At 33.9% G+C, this 25,343-nt stretch overlaps 1 protein-coding gene across 1 annotated transcript in view; it reads left to right on the top strand.

The window, feature by feature from the left end:
* LRP1B (LDL receptor related protein 1B) overlaps window positions 1–25,343 on the top strand; it is a 2,000,743-nt gene that overhangs the window by 901,082 nt on the left and 1,074,318 nt on the right. Inside the window, exons 5-6 of the mRNA XM_059166755.1 lie at window positions 80–208; window positions 19,679–19,936. Of these exons, the coding sequence (XP_059022738.1) occupies window positions 80–208; window positions 19,679–19,936 (387 nt within the window). The remainder of the gene's footprint in view (window positions 1–79; window positions 209–19,678; window positions 19,937–25,343) is intronic.

Below are 25,343 nucleotides of genomic sequence, written 5' to 3'. Positions count from 1 at the left end.
AGAAAAAAAAAGTTTTCTTCTAGGGGAAAAAATTACCAACAATAAATCTGCTTAGAAATGATGCCCATTTTCCTTGTAGATCAAGATGAATGTGCTATTTATGGCGCATGCAGCCAGACCTGCATAAATACATATGGTTCCTATGCCTGCAGTTGTGTGGAGGGCTACATAATGCAGCCAGACAACAGATCTTGCAAAGCCAAAAATGGTAAGTTATAATTTTTTTTTGTCCTTGTAGAATTTCTTGTTTCCCTTTTGCAGTTCCTTTTCACTAGAAATGTAATACAGTGCTATGGACTTGGAAGAAATAGATTTTTCCTTCATTTTAATTCACTGATGTATACCTAAAAATCCAGAGCAGTTATTTCAGTTGTCACTGATCATCACAAAACTCCTTCCATTACAGGAAGTTTCTAGTTCTGAAAAACCCGTTCCAAAGAAATGGATTAATGGATCTGAGTTAGCCATCTCTCTCCCACACTAGGCAATAGATTCCTAACTGCTTTCTTTGAGCTCCTGCTTTCCCACCAAAATTCATACTCAGCATAATAAAGTGATCTCCTAAAATGTAAGCCAAATCATGTCATTCTCATGCTTAAAATCGCCCAATTAAATTTACTCATCTTGAGAATAAAATCCAAACTTCTCACAATACATGTAAGGATCTAATGCTGGGGTATCATTTACCTTATCCATCTCACTTATTGCTACTCTCTGTTCATCATTCATCAGCCATACTGGTTTCCTTGTCCTTCTTCTACCGCATTGCTCTTGCTTCCTGTTCCACTTCCTGTTTTATTTGCCTGCAGTGCTTTTCCCTGTGATATTCACATTCTTATCATTCAAGTCTTAGCTAAAATGGCAACATTCAGAGTGACCTTCGCTGACCATTCTGCTTAACGGTGGATACCCTCTCCATTGCTATCTTATTTCCCAATTTTATTTATTTATGAATTCCTACTCAATCACTATATGATTTTTCACTTTTATTTTCTTTATATCCCTACCTTTTGAAATGAACTCATTATGTATTTGTTTATCATCTGATTTCTCCAGAATAACGAGAGTGTTATGAGAGTATGGAACTTGTCAGTTTTGTTTATTGTTGTTTACTGATATCTGATCATAGCCTGGAACACATAGGTACTTGATGAATATTTGTGGAAGCAAGGAAGGGAGAAGAGAAAGAAGGGAACAAGGAAAGAAAAGAAAAAAAAGGAATAAACTTCTCTTTCTGGTTAAAATTACTAAAATGAACGTTGCTCTTTTAAGTGTTTGAATTTCATGTTTTAACACTGTCTTCCTTTTGCTTTGTCCCTGCAAATAAAGCCTATAGTTTCTACACAGCATTCAGCCCACAGTAAACACTCAATGAATATTGATGATTTGGTAATGAAATAGCCTTGAGATGTGCTAGTAATAAAAGGATAAATCTATTGTTTTGTGGGCTGAATTAAGAATAATACAAGGAGATATTTACATGCTGTTCCATCTAGCTTCTTTCAACTTTTCTGAAATCTGGTTTCATTTTATGGATTTTCAAATTATGCTATTTTGATAAATTAATTGAATGTCCCCCACACCTTTTTATTAGTGAGTGGAAAAGTAGGCATGAGACGGGATTCTCTTTTTTGAAACCAGATTGAACAAACCATTGGATTTGCTCAGCAAGCTGCCACAGCTATTTCTTTACAACATAACCTCATGCTGTACTTTCAACAATTTCCCTGAGTGTGTTCAGTTATTAACTAAACATATTTTATACCAAATTAGAAAAAACTCTCCTACTTCTTAGTTTATTTCTTTGAATTACTGACTTGGTTTGTGAAGCCCTACTTATGTTTCGGAGGCAATCCCTGAGAAAAATTAAGTCAATCGTATGTTCTTTTTGTCTACCACTAAGAGTTCTGATTTAAAGTATTGATGGGCTGAAGATGTAGAAGGCTTGTTCTTTGCTGTTTCTATTGATCCACACAATATCACTGTGGCTATACAGGGAGGGTGTAATGTGATAAACCTTACACAGAGGCATTTCCTCTCTTTCTACGTGGAGAAGGTATCTGCCAATAACAGAATGTAACCAGGGAGGGATGCTACCTGCTAATGTAATGCTGACTCAAGGAGATTTGATGACTCCAGAATTGATAATAGGACATATAAAAACCTCCACCTCTTGGTAGCTGGCTTGATGACAGTATTGGTCTATAGAGTTTAAAAAATACAGTTTTTATGGGAATGTTCCTGGTTTTTGTAGTTTTAGAAAAAAATGAGTTACTGGTAAGGCAGTAAATGGCACAATTCTAGAACATATACTGACTAGTTCTAAAGGTCACATTGGATAGTTGAACCAATGTATTCGTACAAGTTCACAAGGAAAACTATCAGTTTTCTTTTAGCTGTCTCAAATTGATAACAAATGAACCATAGGATATTTTGGCTTCAGGTATATACAATTTTATATAATGCATCAACCTTACAATTTTGTGGTGATTTTATCATATTATAGTGCTGCCATAACTGAGGTGCTAGGAAAATGTTTTAAATTAAACTCCATTTGTCTCAAATCTTTGGCATTCTCCTTTTCCTTTACCTGGCTGCTTAGATTGGGTCCACTTTTTTCTTCCTCTCCAATCCTATCCTAATGGGCTCTGGAACCTACCTTTATCTCCCAGGAAAGCCAGAGTTCCAGGTGTCTCGGAAGTTGGGAGCATGGGAAACTATGGGATATTAGAACAAGCTGGCCCAGAACCCTGGATGTGTGTAAAATATCTATAGGCTTTAGAAGTAAAAAAAAAAAAAAAAAAAAAAAAAAAAAAGAATGAAAGAAAGAAATATCAAGCCCAAAGGATATGGTGGGAAGCTAGTACTAGACTCAATAAGAGGATTCTGTAAAGGTCTTACTAGATGATAGAGGGGACAATAAAAAGGATCTTAGGAGATTTGCCTTTTATGTGAAGGCAGAGAGAGGCAGAGTCAATTGTCTAAGAATCTGCTTATAAATTTCAGCATGGAAGAACATCGTGGTCACTCTCCAACTGTTCACCCCAGAACTTACTTCGGGGGTCTTATTTCCAATGTAACAATTAATAGTAATTAGGTAAATTAATCTAAATTAATCGATTATCCCTCCTTTGTAACATAATATCTAAATCCAGGTAAAATTCATAAGCCTTAAGAGTACCTTCAGGAAATAATTCTAGTGAGGGGGAGGGGATTTTAGACCCTGTGGCAGATGGGGGAAGTAATCAATGTTAGGCAGGAGGCCTTTTCATTGCTGCTAATTAATGCAATGCAGACAAATTCTTTTCTTTTCTACCCTCTGTAAGATTGACTTGACTACTGCAATGTAGAGTCAATCATTCAGGGCTGGGAGGAACTCAAAGGTAATTTAGTCCAACTATCCATTTGCTATCAAAATAAATAATTTCCAAATGGAAGAGAATTTTAAATGTACATTTAAAGATAATTTTAAGTACTTGATAGTTCTGTGTAAGAGGAGACATACTGGAATATGAATGTCATAATGGAGTGTTCATAACTGGGATGCGACTCACATTAAAAGCTCGTAGTTTTTGAACTAAACATTAGGATTTCTCATTTGATTATTTAAAAATAATCATTAAGAGGTTCCTGGGTGACTCAGTTGGTGAAGTGACTGTGTTATGCTCAGGTCATGATCTTGTGGTCCTGGTATTGAGTCCCACATCAGGCTCCCTGCTAAGCTTCTCCCTCTTCCACTCTCCTTGCCTGTGTTCCCTCTCTCTATGTCAAATAGATAAATAAAATCTTAAAAATAAATAAATAAAAATAATCATTAAAAAAAATATATATATATACATATATATACTATATATACATATATATGTATATATATATAGTAAAACTTCCTACTTCCCATATGATTTTAATTTTGTTTTTTTTTGTTTGTTTGTTTTTTGAGATTAGAGTTCTAGAGAGTTGTCAAAGCTGAAAATGGGAAGGGTTTTATTTTTCATTTTTTAAAAATTTAATTTAGCTTCTTTTAACTGATTTAGACCAATTTTGATTAGAAATATGCATTAAATGTAGGCAACAAGGGCTAAAAGTGGACACTTGTAGAACCTGTAAAAATGAAAGTAATGGCCGAGGCTGTCTAACTTATGAACTGTTGCCAGTTTTACTCCTGATCAATTCAGGCTCATTGGACTGTACTTTTCAGTCTCCTAACCACTCGCCGAAAGCAGGCATTTAACCCAGTTTAAAAGTCTGCAGGACCAATAGGACTCTACTGACTGCACTAAAGCAGTCCGGAACAAAGAGCACTAAATAATTATATGCTCATCAGTGTAGAGGCCCTGCAGTAAGTGGCACCATGAGAGAGAAAGTGTATACCTCTTTGCCATGTAGCAACTAGAGTAGTGAGAGAAGAGAGCCCATTAAATAACTTCAGGATTCTATTACAGTTTATACTGTGCTATTCACTGATTGGAACGATGGGGAGACCATTTAGGCAATAGAAATACAAATAAGAAATACAAATCATAATCCCCATATAATCCATGGAAACAAATCCTAGATGATGCTAAAGAATGTGTTCATACCACTCACTGCTTTCTTTGCTGGTATTCATAAAAAGAAAAAGAGAAAGAAAGCAAAATATAATGTCCTATGGCTCCTACACCTAACCTCCAACTCTATTATTATCTAATGTATTTTTTAAAATTTCCTTTTAGAAGGTAGAGGAAACATTCATGGTTTTCTGCCAGGGGAGTTCTGCTTGTAGGGAGAATAGGCAGGTGCCTGTCTAGAGAGGGAGGAGTTCTTTGTTTATATCATAGTCTGTGCAGCCACTTGAAATGCTTGGAATTCAGTAGTTACAATATAATTGCCTGCCTGATTTTTTTTTTTTAAAGAAAGCACTCCATATTAAAATGTAAGTATTCTTAGGAAGGGTGACATATTAAATCTTAGTAACCTTAATAATTTATGAGACTAGTGGATCAAATCTCTTTCAGTATACCATCTGGCTAAGAATGGCTCCCAGCAGAATGATAGGTGATTATGTCTTCACATACAAAGACTCACTATTCATAGTTTTTACTATTTTTAGGTAGTCCAAGGGTCTAGTTCTTGTACAATTCGTCATTTTATTGAGACACAACTGAGAATGGTATTTGATGACATGATAGTATATGAGACTGTGAGATAGGAGTGAGCCTAGTGGACCATAACCTTAGTAACCCAGATTTGTTGTTCCTTGTGCCTTCATGTATGCACAGAGGGAATGATAGACACTGTGGTAAACAGTAGATGGCAGAGAAGTAGCTCAGTGCCTAGAACAGAGTATGTGGTTAGTAAGTGGTTTTTTTGTTGGTGGTGGTTTTTATTTTTTTGTTTGTTTTGTTTTGTTTTGTTTTAGATGCTGTAAGGAATTTTGTGAACATTCAGAAAGCAGAATAGGGGACTAGGATTTTGAGAATTAATGAAAGGAATGCCAGGAGGCTGGAAGAGATTAAAAAACAAACAAACAAACAAACAAATAAACTGAGATATTTTACTAGTTTTATCCTGTTATTCAGGGTTCATGCTACCTTTGCCGTAGTATACATACTGGAGTGGTTTGGGAAGACGCGCATAATCTCCACAACTGTGCCCTCTTCCCCAAGGCCCTCCTCAGGTAAACATCTAATCCTAGTGTTCTTACTATGGAAATACAGTTGCAGAACAAGATACTTTGCCTGCAGTCAGGCAGTATTGCTTAAAATCTCTGTCCTAGAGAAATACTAGAGCTTCCCAGGTTGCATTTGAAAACCGAGCCTGGCCATTGAACTTATTTCTCTATTTTCTGCACTATTCATACCCTACATCTTTTCTGGCTCTTTACTTAGATGGAAATCACATTCTGTGACAGAACAGGGCAATGGTTTCTGATAGAATTTCCATTACCAAAATTAAATATCACACTTTTATTTTTTCCACCCAAACACTATTAATGAGTATGCCACGTTAAGGTATGAAAGTACTCATGAATATTCTATGTGTGTTTTTCTGTTTTTTGTTTTGTTTTGTTTTTGCTAGAGGACATTACTTTCACAGTCTAGCACCTTTCTTCACATCTTAAACAGAGAATGTAACTATGATGTCTTATGTGTCATGACGCCTTTGATTTATTGAGAGTGTAAGAAAATATCAGACACAGAAAAAAATGCATGTTCTTCCATTTGCTTTACTACTTAACATCATAAATGCAATCTAGCTAAGGACTTCTTTGTATGGGTATAAAGAATCTCATGGCCACATTTATAGGCTCTAGATTTGACAAATGATAAACTTTATTTTTACAAATGGACAACATATAGGTATAAATTTCTATCATATTATGTAATTTTTTTGTGGAAAGGCTACAGATCTATTAGTTAAATTCTCAATTTAGAATATGTGATAGATCATACATGCTCTCCAGTTCCTTTTTTGTCTTAAAATTAGACATATAGTGAAAATTAAAAACAAATGAGCACATTTAAATTCATAGAATTAGAAGTTGCTTAATTTTAAGATGAGGCGAGGATACATATATATATAGATATCTATAGATTTAGATTTAGATATATATCTACATCTATCTGTATAGATGTAGATATATATCTATATCTATATATACCTATATCTATACATCTACATCTATTTATATCTCTATATCTATGTCTATCTATGTACAAAACTTCTCTATTACTTTGCGGAAAGTAGAAGTATATAGCAATTAAAATATTCAGGGAAAAAACAAAGGAAAAAAAGAGAATATTTTCCCCTTTCTAATAAGACAAAAAGTTTTATTTGTTTTGTTGTGTTTCCGTTTTTGTTTTTTTCAGAGTGCCTTCAAGGCATCCTCTGTATCAATAGCAACCAACAGAGAAATATCCACAGTTAGAGAATACCTCTCGGGCACTCCTCCCAGTAGAGTCCATGCTTCCCTTGACTTTGATTACTGATACTCTGTGTATTCTCCTGTTTCAAGATGATTAGAGTCATTTTAGTCCTGAGAAAAGAAAATCCATTGTGTTGATTGTATTTTTAAATGTATGTGAGACTTTCTTCTTAGCACGAGGACTCACAAAGCCTCCATCTGTGCTTTCTATGACAGGTAAAACTTGCCAAAATCGTAGATAAGTTATATCTTAATAGTCTTGAGAAGTTTAGAACAACATACCATCAAATTGCAAATGATATATCTAGTAAAGTAGCTAGAAGTTTGGTATATAATCACTATTGAATACTTAGAACTAATCTGTCTTTTTAAATGCAAAGTAGAAAATTGGAGTCTTAAATTTAGGCTGTATGTTTACATCCTTTGGCAGCCTTGTCAGAAAACAGTGAAATACATTAAAGGACCTTTTCCTTTTCCACCTCTAGATAATGAATTTTCACATACCTACCTCTCTTTCTCCTTATTCTAACATGATGATTTTGTTTCATATTTACTCAAGAAAACAGAAGTAATCAAAAGAGAACTTTCTCTCCCTGAACTTTATTAAATCTACCAATCTGTATCTAGAACTAATCACCCTGCCTTCTTCTTCTTTGAATGGAAGTATGCACTGTGCTCCTATCTAAGGCCAATCCCTGCCATTAGGCATCAATCCCATCTACTCTTGCCTATTCAAGAATTAGACTCATACAGTGGTCTTCTCTGTTCCTCAAATCATCAGTATTTTGACTCCCCTGGATCATTCTCTTGAGTATACAAGCTTATTGTAAAGATGGTATAAAACAACTTTCTTGAAACCTATATTGCTCTTCAGCTACTCCATTTTTCTTTTCCCTTTATAGAATAACTCACAGGAAGGATTTTTTTCTTTCTCTACTTCCTCCCCTTCTGTCTTAAACCCACTTAAATCGTTTTACATTCTTATGACTCACTTATACCTCTACTGTCAGGGTTACAAGTGATCTCCAGTTGCCTAGACATTCAGTCATCAATCCTTAGCACACAACTGGTCCTTGTCTCCTTTTTGAATATGTCCCTTCATAAAGTAGTGCATTTTAGAGTCTTCCTTTTAGCTTACTGGGAAATTTTTTTCTCAGTTTATTTTGCTGCATTATCCTCATTATTTTTGGAATGATCCAGTGTTTAGTTGTTTGAAAAATCTCTTCCTTTGGTGATTTCATAAGTACTCTCATCTTGTATTGTGACTTTAAAAACACATTCTCTTCCATGATTTGCTAAGATATCTAGAGACTGAGACTTGAGAGTTTTAGTCATCAGCCCTGACTTCACTGTTGAACATCAAACTCGCTTGGATATCGAAGTCCAATTCAATATCTCGTTTAGAAATTAAATAGAAATATCAAACTTTTTGTGTCCCAGAATTTTGATCCCCTCTCCTGACAGTGGTGTACTTCACCCTCTACCCATTCACCCAGTTGTTCAAGCCAAAACATTGGAGTCATCCTTGCTCCATTCTTTCTCTCAAATCCTTGATTCAAACTTTTAGGTGTATTCTAAATTAGACTACTCTCTTTAAGGAGCAAGCCTGCATCTTTATCTGCATGCTTTATCTTTCTTCATAGAATCTATCACTGCCAAACAATATTAAATAGTATTTGTTTGCTTATTGTCTGCTTCCTTCAATAAAATGGAAGCTCTATAAAAACAGAGATTCTCTAGCTTTGTTACCCACTATATTGCTAACATCTAGAGCAGTGCCTGACAGAAACTAGCCATGTTAAAAAATATATATATATATATTTGTTAAATGAATAAATAAAATGAACAAATACTAAGACTGTACTTTCTCTCTCAGGGAAAAATTAAATGTGTTTTTTTGTTTTTAACACACCCATCCTTTCAAAAAGGGACTATTTATGAATAGGAGTTATTTAAAGGCAATTTTTAAATGATCCAACATCTATTACAATTTGAACTCAATTATTAGCAATTTTGAACTTCGATGGACATATCTGAATTTGGGGAAACAGTATTTCTATAGCTAAGATAGTTATTGTCCTATAATTAGGAAGACGATGAAGAGATTAAAAGGGGCCACCTCTCAGTAACCAATCTTAATTGGTACCCCTAGACCATCTGCTACTTCTAATATTCTCCAATAACCTAAAATTTGAATGAATTATCCTCTGAGAGTTTGAAATTTACTAACATAACCCTTTAGTAATCAGTTAAATCTCTTTCATTTTGCTGATTAAAAATCACAATGCATTATTTATTTCATTTTACTTACTGAACTTTGAATACAGTATCATTCTTAAATTTGAAAATTCAGTAAAATACCTTTAGAAACACTGGAGAGTCATATCCAAGCATCCCTCCATGGGTCATTCATTTATTGAATGATGAACATGTGCCAGGTAAGGTTTTCCAGATAATAGGGGAGATTATGTCCTTGTTCTGGTAGACCAGCTCTTTAAAAACAAAGAAACTATGAAAGCTGTTCATTTGCAAAATGAAAAGCTTTTTTGTGTGTGTGCATGACATGATATTACTGACTTAAATTGTTTCTGTAAAATGGTCCTTTTCCCTCAGAAACAGCATATCTCATCACTTTTTAATCATAACATTTCAAATTGAAATATACTCTAAAAGAAGGTACTTGCATTTCATTAATAAGGTGTAAATAACAAAAAAGTTCAAACCGTTAAGAAGTCTGTGGCTAATGCAGGTGGATAACTAGTTTACCTGATGAGTTTTTATGATGCCAAAGACAAGATTACAAAACACAATACTATACTAATAATATGCCAACACTAAATTCCTCATCATCTCTTAAAGCCAACTCTACTTTCTTTCCTGTTTCTTTTAATAATACCAGTATTCTCCCCATCACTCCCCTCTAAAATTTCTGCATAATTCTGAACTCCATGTCCCTTATTGTCTATATAATTTAGAACATGTAATTCATTACATGAATCCATCTCTACTTAAGAACTCAACACCCCCTATTTTAGATTCTCATTACCTATTTTCTGAGAAATTAAAATAGCATCTCTGTATCAATAGTGCCAATACCCAAAGCCTATGTCCACAAGTTTTTCTTTTTTATTGTGTTATGTTAGTCACCATACAGTACATTATTAGTTTCTGATGCATGTTCCATGATCCCAGTGCTCCATGCAATCCATGCCCTCCTTGATACCAACCACCAGGCTCATCCATCCTCCCAATTCCCTCCTTTCTAAAACCCTTCATTTGTTTCCCAGAGTTCATAGTCTTTAATGGTTTGTCTCCTACTCTATTTATCCCTCTTCATTTTTCCCTTCCTTCTCCTAATGTCCTCCATGTGATTCCTTACGTTCCATAAATAAGTGAAACCATATGATAATTGACTTTCTCTGCTTGACTTATTTCACTTAGCCTAATCTCCTCCAGTCCCATCCACGTTGATGCAGAAGTTGGGTATTCATCCTTTCTGATGTCTGAGTAATATTACATTGTGTATATGGACCACATCTTCTTTCCAGTTGTCTGCTGAAGGGCATCTTGGCTCTTTCCACAGTTCAGCTACTGTGGACATTGCTGCTATGAACACTGGGGTACAGATGGCCCTTCTTTTCACTACATCTGTATCTTTGGAGTCAATACCCAGCAGTACAATTGCTAGGTCATAGGGTAGCTCTACTTTTAATATTTTGAGGATCCTCCACACTCTTTTCCAAAGTGGCTGCACCATCTTGCATTCCTACTAACAGTGTAAGAGGGTTCCTCTTTTTCCACAACCTCCCCAACATTTTTTGTTTCTTGTCTTGCAAATTTTTGCCATTTTAACTGGTGTAAGATGGTATCTCAATTGTACACAAGTTTTTCTTAAAAAGTTTGGATTGTCTTCTTTGTAATTAAAAACAAGATTAATAACAAGGTCTCTTTACACAATAGAGGATGTAGTATGTTCTGGTGATTCGCTGGGACTTAAATTTCTCCTCATAGTGTCTGCTTCCAATAGGACTGTTGGCATACATAGCCATTCTTTATGCACTTCATCAGTCTAAACAGGAACAAAGATACCTTTTTCTTTCCCCTAACTCCTTTCCAACCTCACTCCAGAATGTGGTAACTTTGCATATTTTTACCTTCCTGTCTGATATGAATTATACTATATAACACTTTTTAAATTTATTTCTTTATTAATAATTTATTTATTAATAATAATTAATAATATTTAATTAATTTATTTTTTAATTTAATTTTTAGATTTTTAAAATTTCTTTTTAGTGTAACAGAATTCATTGTTTATGCACCAAACCCAGTGCTCCATACAATACGTGCCCTCCATAATACCCACCACCTGGCTCCCCCGACCTCCCACCCCTTGCCCCTCCAAAACCCTCAGATTGTTTTTCAGAGTCTATAGTCTCTCATAGTTCATCTCCCCCTCCAATTTACCTCAACTCCATTCTCCTCTCCATCTCTCCATGTTATTTCTTAAGCTCCACAAATAAATGAAATCATATGATAATTGACTCTCTCTGCTTGACTTATTTCACTCAACATAATCTCTTCCAGTCCCATCCATGTTGATACAAAAGTTGGGTATTCATCCTTTCTGATGGAGACATAATACTCCATAGTGTATATGGACCACATCTTCCTTATCCATTTGTCTGCATGAAAAAATGTTTATTATCACTAGTTGTCAGGGAGATTCAAATCAAAACTACACTGAGATACCACCTTACACCAGTTAGAATGGCCAATATTAACAAGACAGGAAACAACGTGTGTTGGAAAGAACATGGAGAAAGGGGAACCCTCTTACACTGTTGGTGGGAATGCAAGTTGGTGAAAGATGGATTCTTAACCCACTGAGCCACCCAGGCACCCCAGAATTATACCATACTTCTTTAAAAGTAAAAGTGAGCTGGGGGAATTCGGAGGCAGAGAGAAACCATGAGAGACTATGGACTCTGAGAAACAAACTGAGGGTTTTGGAGGGAGGGGGTTGGGTATTAGGGAGGGCACGTATTGCATGGAGCTCTGGGTGTGGTGCATAAACAATGAATTTTGGAACACTGAAAAAAAATTTACATAAAAAGATTTAAAAAAAAGTAAAAGTGAAAACAATTTAAAAATTTAATGGGAAATGTGTCCACCCATATAGTTTTCTAAGTGTCATTTCCAGCTTGATCTTAAAGCACAGTTTTGATCACAATATACTTTCTTTCTAAAATTTATGTAGTTTCCCAGTGCACCCCAAATTAAAAATAAGTTTATCATCTTGACATTCAATGACTTATATATGCAGTCTTTCCTAAACATAATTTCTCATCTACTGCAACCTCAGAGTTTGAATCCAGTTCTTTTTATTTGGTGGCTATCTGATCTTAAGCAAGTTACTTAACTTTAATTAACTTCATTTTCTTACGCATAAAATGTAGGTAATGATAGCACCTGATTAATAGATATGTTGTAATAAACTAATAAATGTAAATCATGTATTATAGTGTCTGGCTCCTAAGATATACTCAAAAGAGTTTAACCATGTTACTATCATTATGAATTACTTTCACCATTCATGCATGCTCTACCCTCCAGGAAACTGAAAAGTGAGGTCACATATTCTAGTCCTTATATCTATGCTTTTTTTAAAAATTTTTTTATTTTTTATAAACATATATTTTTATCCCCAGGGGTACAGGTCTGTGAATCACCAGGTTTACACACTTCACAGCACTCACCAAAGCACATACCCTCCCTAATGTCCATAATCCCACCCCCTTCTCCTAAACCCCCTCCCCCCAGCAATCCTCAGTTTGTTTTGTGAGATTAAGAGTCACTTATGGTTTGTCTCCCTCCCAATCCCATCTTGTTTCATTGATTCTTCTCCTACCCACTTAAGCCCCCATGTTGCATCACCACTTCCTCATATCAGGGAGATCATATGATAGTTGTCTTTCTCTGCTTGACTTATTTCACTAAACATGATATGCTCTAGTTCCATCCATGTTGTCACAAATGGCAAGATTTCATTTCTTTTGATGGCTGCATAGTATTCCATTGTGTATATATACCACATCTTCTTGATCCATTCATCTGTTGATGGACATCTAGGTTCTTTCCATAGTTTGGCTATTGTGGACATTGCTGCTATAAACATTCGGGTGCACGTGCCCCTTTGGATCACTACGTTTGTATCTTTAGGGTAAATACCCAGTAGTGCAATTGCTGGGTCATAGGGCAGTTCTATTTTCAACATTGCTGTTTTCCAAGGTGGTTGCACCAGCTTGCATTCCCACCAACAGTGTAGGAGGGTTCCCTTTTCTCTGCATCCTTGCCAGCATCTGTCATTTCCTGACTTGTTGATTTTAGCCATTCTGACTGGTGGGAAGTGATATCTCATTGTGGTTTTGATTTGTATTTCCCTGATGCCGAGGGATATGGAGCACTTTTTCATATGTCTGTTGGCCATCTGGATGTCTTCTTTGCAGAAATGTCTGTTCATGTCCTCTGCCCATTTCTTGATTGGATTATATGTGGAAAACCTAAAAGACTCCACTCCAAAACTGCTAGAACTTGTACAGGAATTCAGTAAAGTGTCAGGATATAAAATCAATGCACAGAAATCAGTTGCATTTATCTACACCAACAACAAGACAGAAGAAAGAGAAATTAAGGAGTCAATCCCATTTACAATTGCAACCAAAACCATAAGATACCTAGGAATAAACCTAACCAAAGAGGCACAGAATCTATACTCAGAAAACTATAAAGTACTCACAAAAGAAAGGAAGACACAAAGAAATGGAAAAATGTTCCATGCTCCTGGATTGGAAGAATAAATATTGTGAAAAATGCCTATGCTACCTAAATCAATCTACACATTTAATGCAATTCCTATCAAAGTACCATCCATCTTTTTCAAAGAAATGGAACAAATAATTCTAAAATTTATATGGAACCAGAAAAGACCTTGAATAGCCAAAGGGATATTGGTGGCATCACAATTCCAGACTTCAAGCTCTATTACAAAGCTGTCATTATCAAGACAGCATGGTACTGGCACAAAAACAGACACATAGATCAATGGAACAGAATAGAGAGCCCAGAAATAAACCCTCAACTCTATGGTCAACTAATCTTCGACAAAGCTGTTGTACTTTTATATGATGAAAGGGGCAAAGGATCTCTTTGGAGACTCCTTGGTACGGCATTAATCCTATTTATGAAGGCTTAACTACCTCTCAAACCCTCCGCCTCCTTAGTATCATCACCATTAGGAGGTAGAGTTTCAACATACGGATTTTGGGGGGGATACAAACATTCAGAACATAATAACATATAGATAAACTTTTTTTGAAACTCAATGCCACTGTCCATCTTTTATAAAAGACATCAAACCAGACTTAAAAAATATAGACCTTTTATATATACTTTAACCTTTCTACTAGATTATATTTTTTTTAAAGGCAGACTATTTTACTTATCTTCAGATTCCAGTTGGATACCTTAGATCTGTAAATAGTAAATAATAAAATAAAAATACAATAAATAAACCATTTCCATCCAAACAATAGTTTAGCATAAATACATTGTGACAAATAGTGCTATGATAAATTAATACAGAATTGTAGTGATATGTTTTTTTTTTTTTTAGTTAAACTCTGTTTTTAAGGCAGTTTAATCTTTCCACATTTGGTTCATGTTCTATTTTATAATTTATAAAGCATGATATAATAGTTTCCTCTGATATATGGTATGATATTCCTAATGTTATTCAGTTCAATAAATATATGTTTCCATTAAAAAAATAATTGAGGGAAAAACAGAAACAAATTTGGCCATCTAAATTTCCAACATGAAAAGAAAAAAAAAATTAAACCCCATTACTTTTTTTTTCCACTTATATTAATTTCATTCACATTTTAGTTTGGCTGACTTTGCTCTCTACTTTGTTTTTGAATAATGATTTTCCTCATTTTTTAAACTACGTAATTTCCTAATACTTCATATGCAGCTTCTTCTGATTTTTGAACAAATTTGGAAGATTTTTTTTTTTTTTAATTTATAGTGTCTTTACACAGATTGCTCTACTTTTTGTTTCTTATTGTAACTCACCCTCCTATGGCAGGTTGCATTATTTTTTTTAAGATTTTTATTTATTTGACAGATCGAGATCACAAGTAGTCAGAGCAGCAGGCAGAGAGAGAGAGAAGAGAGAGGAGGAAGCAGGCTCCCTGCTGAGCAGAGATCCCGATGTGGGGCTTGATCCCAGGATGCTGGGATCATGACCTGAGCCCCTGAGCCTAAGGCAGAGGCTTTAACCCACTGAGCCACCCAGGCGCCCTGGTTGCATCACTTTTTATTACAAACTGTTAGCATTCTTATTTCTTATTTCTAACTTCATCCCATTTTCATTATTTTTAAAGACTTTATATAATTTGTATATGATAAAAGTAAAACTTTGAAAATCCCTCTTTCTATTATTTTAAGTTATATTTGTTAACAACTGATTCCTTGGGCTGCACAGATAATAGTTTTCTGTTTCCTTACACATTCAGCCTTACTGTGAATCTTCATTTTATATATTTTACATGTGAGTCATTATTTAACTTTTATACAGTTGAAACTGATATTCTTTTTGTTTTATTGTTTTTTTATCTTTGAATCAACACGTATTAAGGTGCAGCTACTGAACTTTATTTAGGGAGAAAATTGCTCACAATTGCAGAGAAATTAGAACACAATAAAACTAGTTAATAAACATATAGGTATATATCCATGTACATACATTTATTATAACCTAAATAATTATCAGGTTGACATTTATGTGTAAGTAACTGAATCCATAATTCTAATAATATAAAAGGAAAATGGTTGAACTTATATTCTTAGAAATGAATGGAAGAATAAGAAGTTTAAAATAAACCTGGAAAAATGAGTTTTATTCATTCTGAAAACATTCATTTAGAGTGAACCATCTGTCAAAATCATATTATTATAAGTATATACATATACATTTAGTATATTCCTGACTATGAGAGGATAAGGATATGTTTGCAAAGATGTGGTTATAGTGGCTTGGGATTTAAATAGGGATTTTTATGAATCTACTCAGATTCATAGCTTCTCCATGTTTCCAAGTTTCTCTTTTTAATGTACAGTTTTCTATTCAGTCTTCAAAAATTATAGAGCTAATTAATTCAACATGTGTAATAGAAAAAAACCACACCCTTATCATACAGAGCATAAATACACATCCTTATAACTGTTTGGGAGAGAAAATACCTGTTTTTTATGCCATTGACATATGATGAATGTTGAAGAAGATGAGGACAATTTTCCTTCCCCAACACGACACATTTGACAGGCTGTTGGCGAGGTTTATTCAAGTGAAGTCTTCGTTCTCTAAGTTAGAATATTCATTGAGTGCTTTCTTATGTTTCAATCTCTTCTATATGGAAAGTTAATATTTATTACTTCTCACTAAATGTCGGTGTATGTATTCCTTTGACTAAAGTTATCTAACATGTTTTCCAAATATTCCTTTGGAAAACCTGTCCACTGACTCTAAGGATGGGAATTTTTAAAGAACATCACATTTATTTTGATGAGACTTATATCCTTATTACCCAAGCTAATGGTGCTCTTACCTTGGTATGTGGAAGTTTGAGGTAATGATGAACACTGGCAATCAGACTTAGTGTGGGTTGAGGCAAATTACCTATGCAGGCTTTCATGAAGTAGGAAAAAAAGATTTATATCCTTAACCCCTGAGTATTTTTGTGGGTTCTTGTGTTTCACTGGCTTCCTCCCACCACCATAAGTAGGCGTTATGTTACTTGTGTAAAGAGGGAAACCACAGCTAATAATTAACTAAGACACATGAACGTTAATTCAATGAAGCACATCACAAGTCACAAGCATCCTTCCTCCAGTGTGTCATTTGAATTTTTAAAGTCACCATTATCAAATCAATCTACTTCAAATTATGAAGCATCTGACTTTATTGGTTTTCTGTTTATCAGAAGTTACAGAATCAGTGGGTGCTATATTTTACATTAAAACAATCAACTAATTCGCTCAAAAAGCAACTATAAAAATCAGATAGATTGATCAGTTCTGTCAAGTAAGCATTGACTGTGTTGACCATTAATTAATTTTCATCTCAGTTTCTACGGGGAATCAGTGTTCCTTCATATTCTAGCCTCACTCCAAAGAATGTTTATTACATAAGTAAATTTATTGACTAGTAGCCAATTAAGAAGTTATTGTCTACATCTGGACTTGTCATAAAACTTGGAAGCAAAGAAACTTTCTGTAATGGTTCACTTTTTAATGAGAGGCAATTTCACTAAAGGTCATTTCAGTTGTCAAATGAAAACAGTAAGTACTGACAGGGTTGCAATATGTTTTTGTTAACTTCATAACACGGCCACCTCAGACCCCTTCATAACCTGAGAAATCTATGATCCGATAGGTTTTAGGAGTGCTTAGGTCAACTGGAAAACAACAGGGGTAGGAGTGTTGAAAAGGGACTAAGTCTGGACTTCTAAATTAGGGAATGGCAAGGGCAAGCATTGCATGGATCAAGATGGATTTAAGAGATTAAGAGAAAAGCCAACTAACTAACCAAACTTAGATGTGGTCCTTTGACAAGGTTATGTCAAGCAGATATAATACACGATTTTATTAATTCTTCTGAGAGAAATCGTTATTGTAGAAATTATCTCAGCATTTTAGAGACTTCTTTATTTGTTGGGTTAATCAATTGCATAATCTCATTCAGACTTTTTATTGTTGTTTGTTTTGATGTTTTTATTAAATCAAAAACTTCTAGTGTCTCTCTGAAGGAGGAGAAGAATTTTATCCCTTGATTGAATTAACTACTTAGCAGGTAAAATCCAAATGCTATTCTATCTGCATAAAACACAGGGAGCCTGATATCTCTACTCACATCAGAAATGATGAGGACCATTAAATAATAATTCTAAAGTTCAGACTTATTTAATTATATTATTCATAATATACATATTTACCTTTCTCCTACATTCTCAATGTTCAGTGTCAGTTTCTTGAATAATCAAATGATGCTTATGAAACTTTCTGTTAGCCAGTATTTCTCCGGATTCCATTTTTCAGTTAAGAAAACCAAATTATTTTGTAATATTTCACCGAATGCTTCTAAAGAAATCTACCCTGCAAGAATTCCATGTGTCCGTTTTACGTATTCAGAAGTTTGTATTGAATAACCACTGGATTCTAAATGCTAGAGATACAGCAGTAGAAGTAGAAAATAATAAATTAGAAAAAAAGGTAGATACAATATTTAGTGGTGATAAGGGAAAAATGAAGTAGGGAAGGTTTATAGGGAGTTTGTATATAGAGTTTGTAGGGACTTGCAAATTTTACAAAGTAGAGTAGTAAGAGAAATATTCACCAGAAAGGCAACATTCAAATAACACCCTAAGGGAGGTGAGCGAGTCAGGCATTCTGATACATATGGGGTGATTACTCTAGGAGCAAGGAGGCGCTTCTGAGATGGAAGCTTATTTGGCTTGTTGTTCAAGGAATGGTAAGAAGGGTGGCGGGTCTGGAGGGAAATATAGATCATGGAGGGCTCTATAAGGCATTATAAAGTCTTTGGGTTTTTATTCTGTTTGGAATGGGAGCCTTTTGAGAGAACAAGACTGACTTGATTGACATTAACGTTTTAAAGATATAACCCTGGCTGTTGTGTTGAGATAGACTAAAGAGGAGGAGGGCATTGATGAAAGCAGAGAAATCAGTTAGAAGGTTCTTGGAATGATCTAGTTGAGCGATGATGGCAGCTTGGAACGGGGTGGTAGCTAGTAATAGTCACTGAGAAATGGTGGGATTTCTGATAGGTTTGGCATCAGAATCAAAGATATTAATTGGTACTTTGGATGTAGGGCAGAAAAAAAAAGAGGAATTGAAGATTTCCAATTTTTTTTAATTTCCTAATTAGCACAAAAGCCACCCTGATTATGACTGTATCACTAAACTCTTTCAATACCTTCACATGATAATTTTGTTCAATTAGTACATATTCATTAAAAACTCATGTATCCTAACACGAGCAAAGATGTATTGTTCTAAAAGTAATATAAAGCAAATTTCTTTAATTTCGACAATCTTATTTTCATGACTATAGAGGAAAACATGGAAAGAAGTAGCTCAGTAATCATGGGAATGGGGGGTCCGTCAAGGAGCCAGTGTGGTTGAAGCCACACTATGGGCTTATGAGCTTTACATGTTTAACTCTAGAAAATCCATTTCTGGCTTCATACATCCACTTCAAAAAGGCATGCCCTTGCTCACAAGGGAATCCTATAACACTGTATGGAGATAGGTAACCCCAGATCCATCCTCATTGCTAAAAGAACAAAACAAACCAAACAAACATAAAACCAAAACAAAACCAAAAAACAAATAACAACTAACATCACTTACTTTATTTACCGACAATGAAAGTAAATAGCATTGTCCTCACATTTACACAACACATTACAACTAAGAAAATAAAGAATACAAATGCTCAATGGTCTATGTTTTCCTTAGAGAAGTGAACTGAAACATATAGTGAAGCATATGTAAGAATCAATAAATACTTTTGCAAACTTTTTTTTTATTTTAAAGATGCATTAAAATATAAGGATAAGTTCTAGTGAGTGATGTAAAATTCGAAAAATATTTTGACTCTTATTTAACTTGCTTCTTTCTCTTTTATTCCAGAACCTACAGATAGGTTGCCTATGCTATTAATTGCAAATTCTGAAACAATTGAGGTTTTCTATCTCAATGGAAGTAAAATGGCAACCTTGAGCTCAGTCAATGGAAATGAAATTCATACTCTGGATTTTATTTATAACGAAGACATGATTTGTTGGATTGAATCAAGAGAATCTTCGAATCAGCTCAAATGTATCCAGATAACAAAAACAGGAAGATTAACAGATGAGTGGACAATCAATATTCTTCAGTCCTTTCACAGTGAGTATTTCAATTCATATTCAATTCAATTCACTCTTTAAGCATTTCATTTATCAATAAACAGGATTCTTAGATTTTTCTAAAATACTATTTGGCTATCAGAAACCTATATATGCAAATATGAATATGTTTAAATAAATGTATTCACTGCCTGTTTTGAATATGCACACACATAACACTTTCATTGTTCACGTAAGTAGTAAGTTACAGAGTTAATTTTAATTCTTTCCTTAATGCTTATTACAGTGTCACTTAAATGAGAATTGTAATTTGCCACTGAGTGATAGTTCACGATGTGGTAGTGAAGGTGGGATTTTTAAAAAGCAAGAAACAGAATTGATAATTATAAGCTCATCAGCTGTAGTGCTTGTTAAAATGCTTTAAAACTATCAGATTTATGCTAATTGGTAACAACTACCTGTGTTGACTTTTTTCTTAGCAAATCAGAGTTTTTATGCATCTTTCAAAAGAGTGATCTATGATTTTGATTTACTTTGATTTCTCATGCCAGAAATTCACAAACTAGCAACTGTACTTCCTACATATTACCATAAATTGAAATCAAATTACATTGTTACACAGACCCACACATTAGTTTCTCCTTTTGTGCTGGTGCTTGCTCTCTCTCTCTCTCTCTTCTCTGACCTCTACCCCTCCAACATAAGAGTATAAATTTTATTTGTGCTTGCCTGGAGAAAATTATATGCATGAGAAATTCAAGATATGTCCACTTATTTTATGATTTACAGGAAAAAAATATTCTTGAAAACACTGTGAACGTAAAAGTTGGTAGAAAATAAAGAAAAATGTGCAGTCAAGTTAAGAAGGAAAAAAAGTGCAGTGAAAGAATAAATATAGTTTTCAGATGTAGAATGTTTGATGATATAGATTCAATAATTATATTTTATTAATAATAAAATATAAAATATTAATTATTTTATTATTTTAAAATATAAAATAATAATTATATTTTATTAATATTTTGCAATTAAAGGAATTGACTATTAATCTTTATTGAACATAAGAAATAATACCATGTAATATGGAATAAGTATGATTATATTAAATGAATCAGTGGCAAAAATTATAAAAATGGAATATAAAAGTATGAGTGTATGTAGTTAAGTGAACATAAATAAATGTTTAACAAATCAAATTCAATGCTTTGAAAATCCTCTTAACATAAATAAAAATTGCTAAATCCATTTATTGTGACACTGGACCACAATGCCTAGTGAAAGCAGTAGACACTGGGCATTTTCAATGATTCCATGGAAAATGATAATTCCTAATAAATTATAAATAACAAGGGCTACCTGCACAAGGACTGCTGCTGTGTGATTTGAATATTTCATCCATTGGCTGAGCCAGCTGTTGGAAACTGTTAAAAAAAAAGACCCCAGTCTCTGCCATGTTAGTGATTACCTTAACTAATCCAAATGCATTTGTCCCTCACAAATGGAATATTGACAGTCAGATAGCTAGGATATTCACTAAGTTGCCATGTAAAATTATCTTCCAGGTTCACTTAAACAACTTTTCTACATTTAATATCCTTTATTAGTAATAGCAATTTCTTCTATAATATGTATTTTTAAAACTATTTTTTTAACTTTTTTTTAAGTAAATCTAGGGATTTACTAAATTGGTCAAACAATTGCTTATTAGAACATCTACAGAATATAGTTTGTAACTTAGATTGCATTTGAGTTATATGACAATTCTTGGCAAATCTAGAAAATGGAAGAGATTTTTGTTAAGCAATTCATTGAAATGCTGAATAGAACATTCATTTTGAACGGTAAATAACAAATGCAATGGAAATCTTCTAATTGGAATAAATATTTTTTGACAAAGTAAGATAAAGTCGTATTTAAGCTATACAATTTCAGTCACTATAGAAAAGAGTATTTAAATGTGTAAAAGTAATTTAATGATGGGCGTGGAGAAGAGGTGTGAGTAGGGCTGGGTTCCTCTATCATTGCTTGTAAACCAAGCATTTTATCAACTTGTCAGAGAATAGCTGCCCTTGTATATGGTGGACTTTTCATTCACTGTGACAATGTTTGAGTTGAAAATGAAGTTGGAATATTCCTTGCATGTATAATTACATAAAATCCCTGCTGTACAATATAAGCAGAAATAATGAACTGATGGGAGTATGCCTGAATACCTATCATGATTCACTTTTGAATAGATGCTTTTCTCTGAATTTGCCTGAGGAAAGCATTCTTTTTTGAAAAAAAAAAACAATTTTCTTTCAAAAATTTACTGTGAGGAAAAAAGCAGTCATTATATGTCAAACTGAGTTGCACTTAAAATTTGCATAATTGTTTATTTTAAAGTTTAGTGTAATATTTAAATCTATATTTGCTATCTCATCTCACTGGATACACAGTAAATTTCTATATGCCCTTCCTGTTTTGTCATAGAAAAAAATTTTAGCTACAGATCTCAGATATATTAGACAATCCTGAGTGGCTAAAACAAAGACAGAGATGGAAAAGCTAAATGTTATGTTCTTTCTTCTACATTAGAAAGGCAGATATTGGTACTTTCAAAGAAGATGCCAAATCTCCCACAAATAATATATATAACTGCTGTATGTGTTTGTGTGTGCAAGTGTGTGTAGCTAGTTAATATGACATATTCCTGCAGGGATCTGGAATTTTAGCAAAGTGATCAGGCCACCCATTGAGTTCTAAAAAAATAAAAAAAATAAAAAAGGTAAAATGGAAAGAGATACTCAAAATTAGTAAAGATGATCTGAGGACACATTTCCAGAGAACTTTCAGTATTCCCTTTCTTTACCATATGCTTAATGTTGTAGGCACTGCTATTAAATTAAAATCTTAATTTTTACATTAAACTTGGATGGATTTATACTTTGAAATAAGTAAGCCATTCTGATTTACAATCAGTATGTAATCATAAAAGACTGTCCTGAATGCCTAGTAAAAAGAAAAGAAGAACAGGGGCATCTGGGTGGCTTAGTGGGTTAAGCCTCTGCCTTTGGCTCAGGTCATGATCCCAGGGCCCTGGGATCGAGCCCCACATCAGGCTCTCTGCTCAGCAAAGAACCTGCTTTCTCCTCTCTCTCTCTCTCTCTCTCTCTCTGCCTGCTTCTCTGCCTACTTGTGATTTCTGTCTGTCAAATAAATTTTAAAAAAATCTTTAAAAAACTAAAAAAGAAAAAAAAAGAAAAGAAGAACAAAACAAAAAAACAAAAAAGCACTCTCAGCACTCTGTTCCTCTGTAAATTTGTCTTTACTGTTAGTTCAGTTGTCAGGCTGCAAAGAACTAAATTACTGGGGCACCTTGGTGGCTCATTGGGTTAAAGTCTCTGCATCCAGCTCAGGTAATGATTCCAGGGTCCTGGGATGGAGCCCAGCATGGGGCTTTCAGCAGGGAGCCTGCTTCCCTCCCTCTCTCTCTGCCTGCCTCTCTGCCTACTTGTGATCTCTGTCTGTCAAATAAATAAATAAAATCTTAAAAAAAAAAAAAGAACTAAATTACTATTTATTGCCATTTGGCAACATGCTTGAAAACTCACCCAAGCAGATATTAGACCTGTGCTATACTTCAATTGTTGTTATTTTTTTCCCTATGAATTTGGTGAACTATACCTTGCATAATAGAAATGCATTCCCCCACAAATTTCTCTTGAGGTTATGTAGAATTTTAAATCATTATTCTCATAGTATGTTTTTGTCTAGATTCTCATGTCTGTTTCATTATAGATTTTAATAATAAAATGATCCCATCATGATGCCCTATACCAAGTAGACAAAATATTTTAGTTCTATTTTTAATCTACCAATTTGAAACTTGGAAGTTAAAATGCTCTTTTCATGATGATTAAATAAGTTTTGATCCTAAATATGAAATCCATGACATGTATTTACTGAAACCTGTTTCTGTCTTAATAAACTCTATTGTGATAGAAGAAAGAAGGAAATGAGGGAAGGAAAGAAAAGAGAAGAAAAAAAAAGAAGCTATTATTTTTATAACAAGTAGCCCTAGTAAAATAATTTCTGAAATAGTATTTATTTGATAATTTTTCTCTATAAATATACTAATATAATTGTTTACTTTAATCTTTTCCTTTTATTTTGCATTTCTCTAAAAGAATTTATAAGTAAAATGGGCATTTTTTTCTCCTAGTATTCCTTGACCATTACACATTTTTAATGTTGTAGACACATTTACAATAAGCACTTAGCATCAACTCTAAAGACAGTGAGAAGTAGGAGCATAGTTAAGCAATGTAATAAAACTACCATATAGCACTTCATTTTTTGATTAAGATTCTGGGTTTTTAATTTTAAATTTTATTTTTCTCAAGCACTAACATCTTGTGACTTGTACATTTATTTTAGTACTGGTTTATATTTCTACCACCACAATATATGGGGTAAAACGAATGGTGAGTTGATATGGTCCTAGCTCTGTTATTAACTGTCTGTCTGACCTTATGAAAATCATTTTAAAATGAAAGAACTTATTCACATAACTGCTGAGATCCTGCCTGGATTTAAACATACTTTTGCCTTCCATTACTTGATGTTTGTTTTTCTTGTAATTTGAGATATTTCAGTGTGTGTGTGTGTGTGTGTGTGTGTGTGTGTGTGTGTAGGAATATTTATTTCCTCTCCCTTTTTATTCCTTTCTTATTTTTCTCCCACCTAATCACTCACATTAGGTACACTTCAGTCTCTTTATAATACAAGTTCCTAAAACATGCTCCTTGGGACACATGTTCTGTGCTCTGTAAGACATTTTTGGAAAAATGATTTTGTGGTCGAATGGGTTTAGGAAATTTTGCATGCTATGGAACCTATTGGAGATTTATATGTATGTAGCATGTTAAAGATTATTCAGAATTCTTCAATAAAATACCTGTGTTACTTTGTGTAGCCCAGGATTTCTTTTACTTAAGTACTGAACACTTGATTGATATTTTTGTGGGTATGACTGTGAGTGTGTTTCTTTGGGTACTTGTTTCTAAGGAGGTGATATGAGTGTGTGTATAGGCCTAATATGTATCAATATCCCAAATATCTAGGGTTTTATGTTAACCACTTTGAGAAATATTGCTTTAAATGTCTTAGGGAGAATCACTCAGATTGGATTCTCTCATCATTTTTATTTATATATTTACTGTCTTTGTGGCTAAAGAGCTATACAAGCTTGTGTGCAAGAAGCTGTAGAGACTGACTCTAATCACAGTTTTCTAGCTATTTCTTCCTAATGGCCCAATTCATTTTAGTCTGCACTCAAAGGATATAGGGTCCAGATACCACATACGCTTGAGATTATGATAACACACCAGTCTGTTTCAGAATTGGAGCTGACAGGAATCAGATATGCAATAAAGATTTGCACATATGTGAAATTCATTCCAGGA

Source organism: Mustela lutreola, chromosome 3, assembly GCF_030435805.1.
Source record: "Mustela lutreola isolate mMusLut2 chromosome 3, mMusLut2.pri, whole genome shotgun sequence".
Classification (NCBI taxonomy): domain Eukaryota; kingdom Metazoa; phylum Chordata; class Mammalia; order Carnivora; family Mustelidae; genus Mustela; species Mustela lutreola.
Note: the sequence above shows the minus strand (reverse complement) of the source record. Positions and strands in the feature narration are given on the sequence as shown.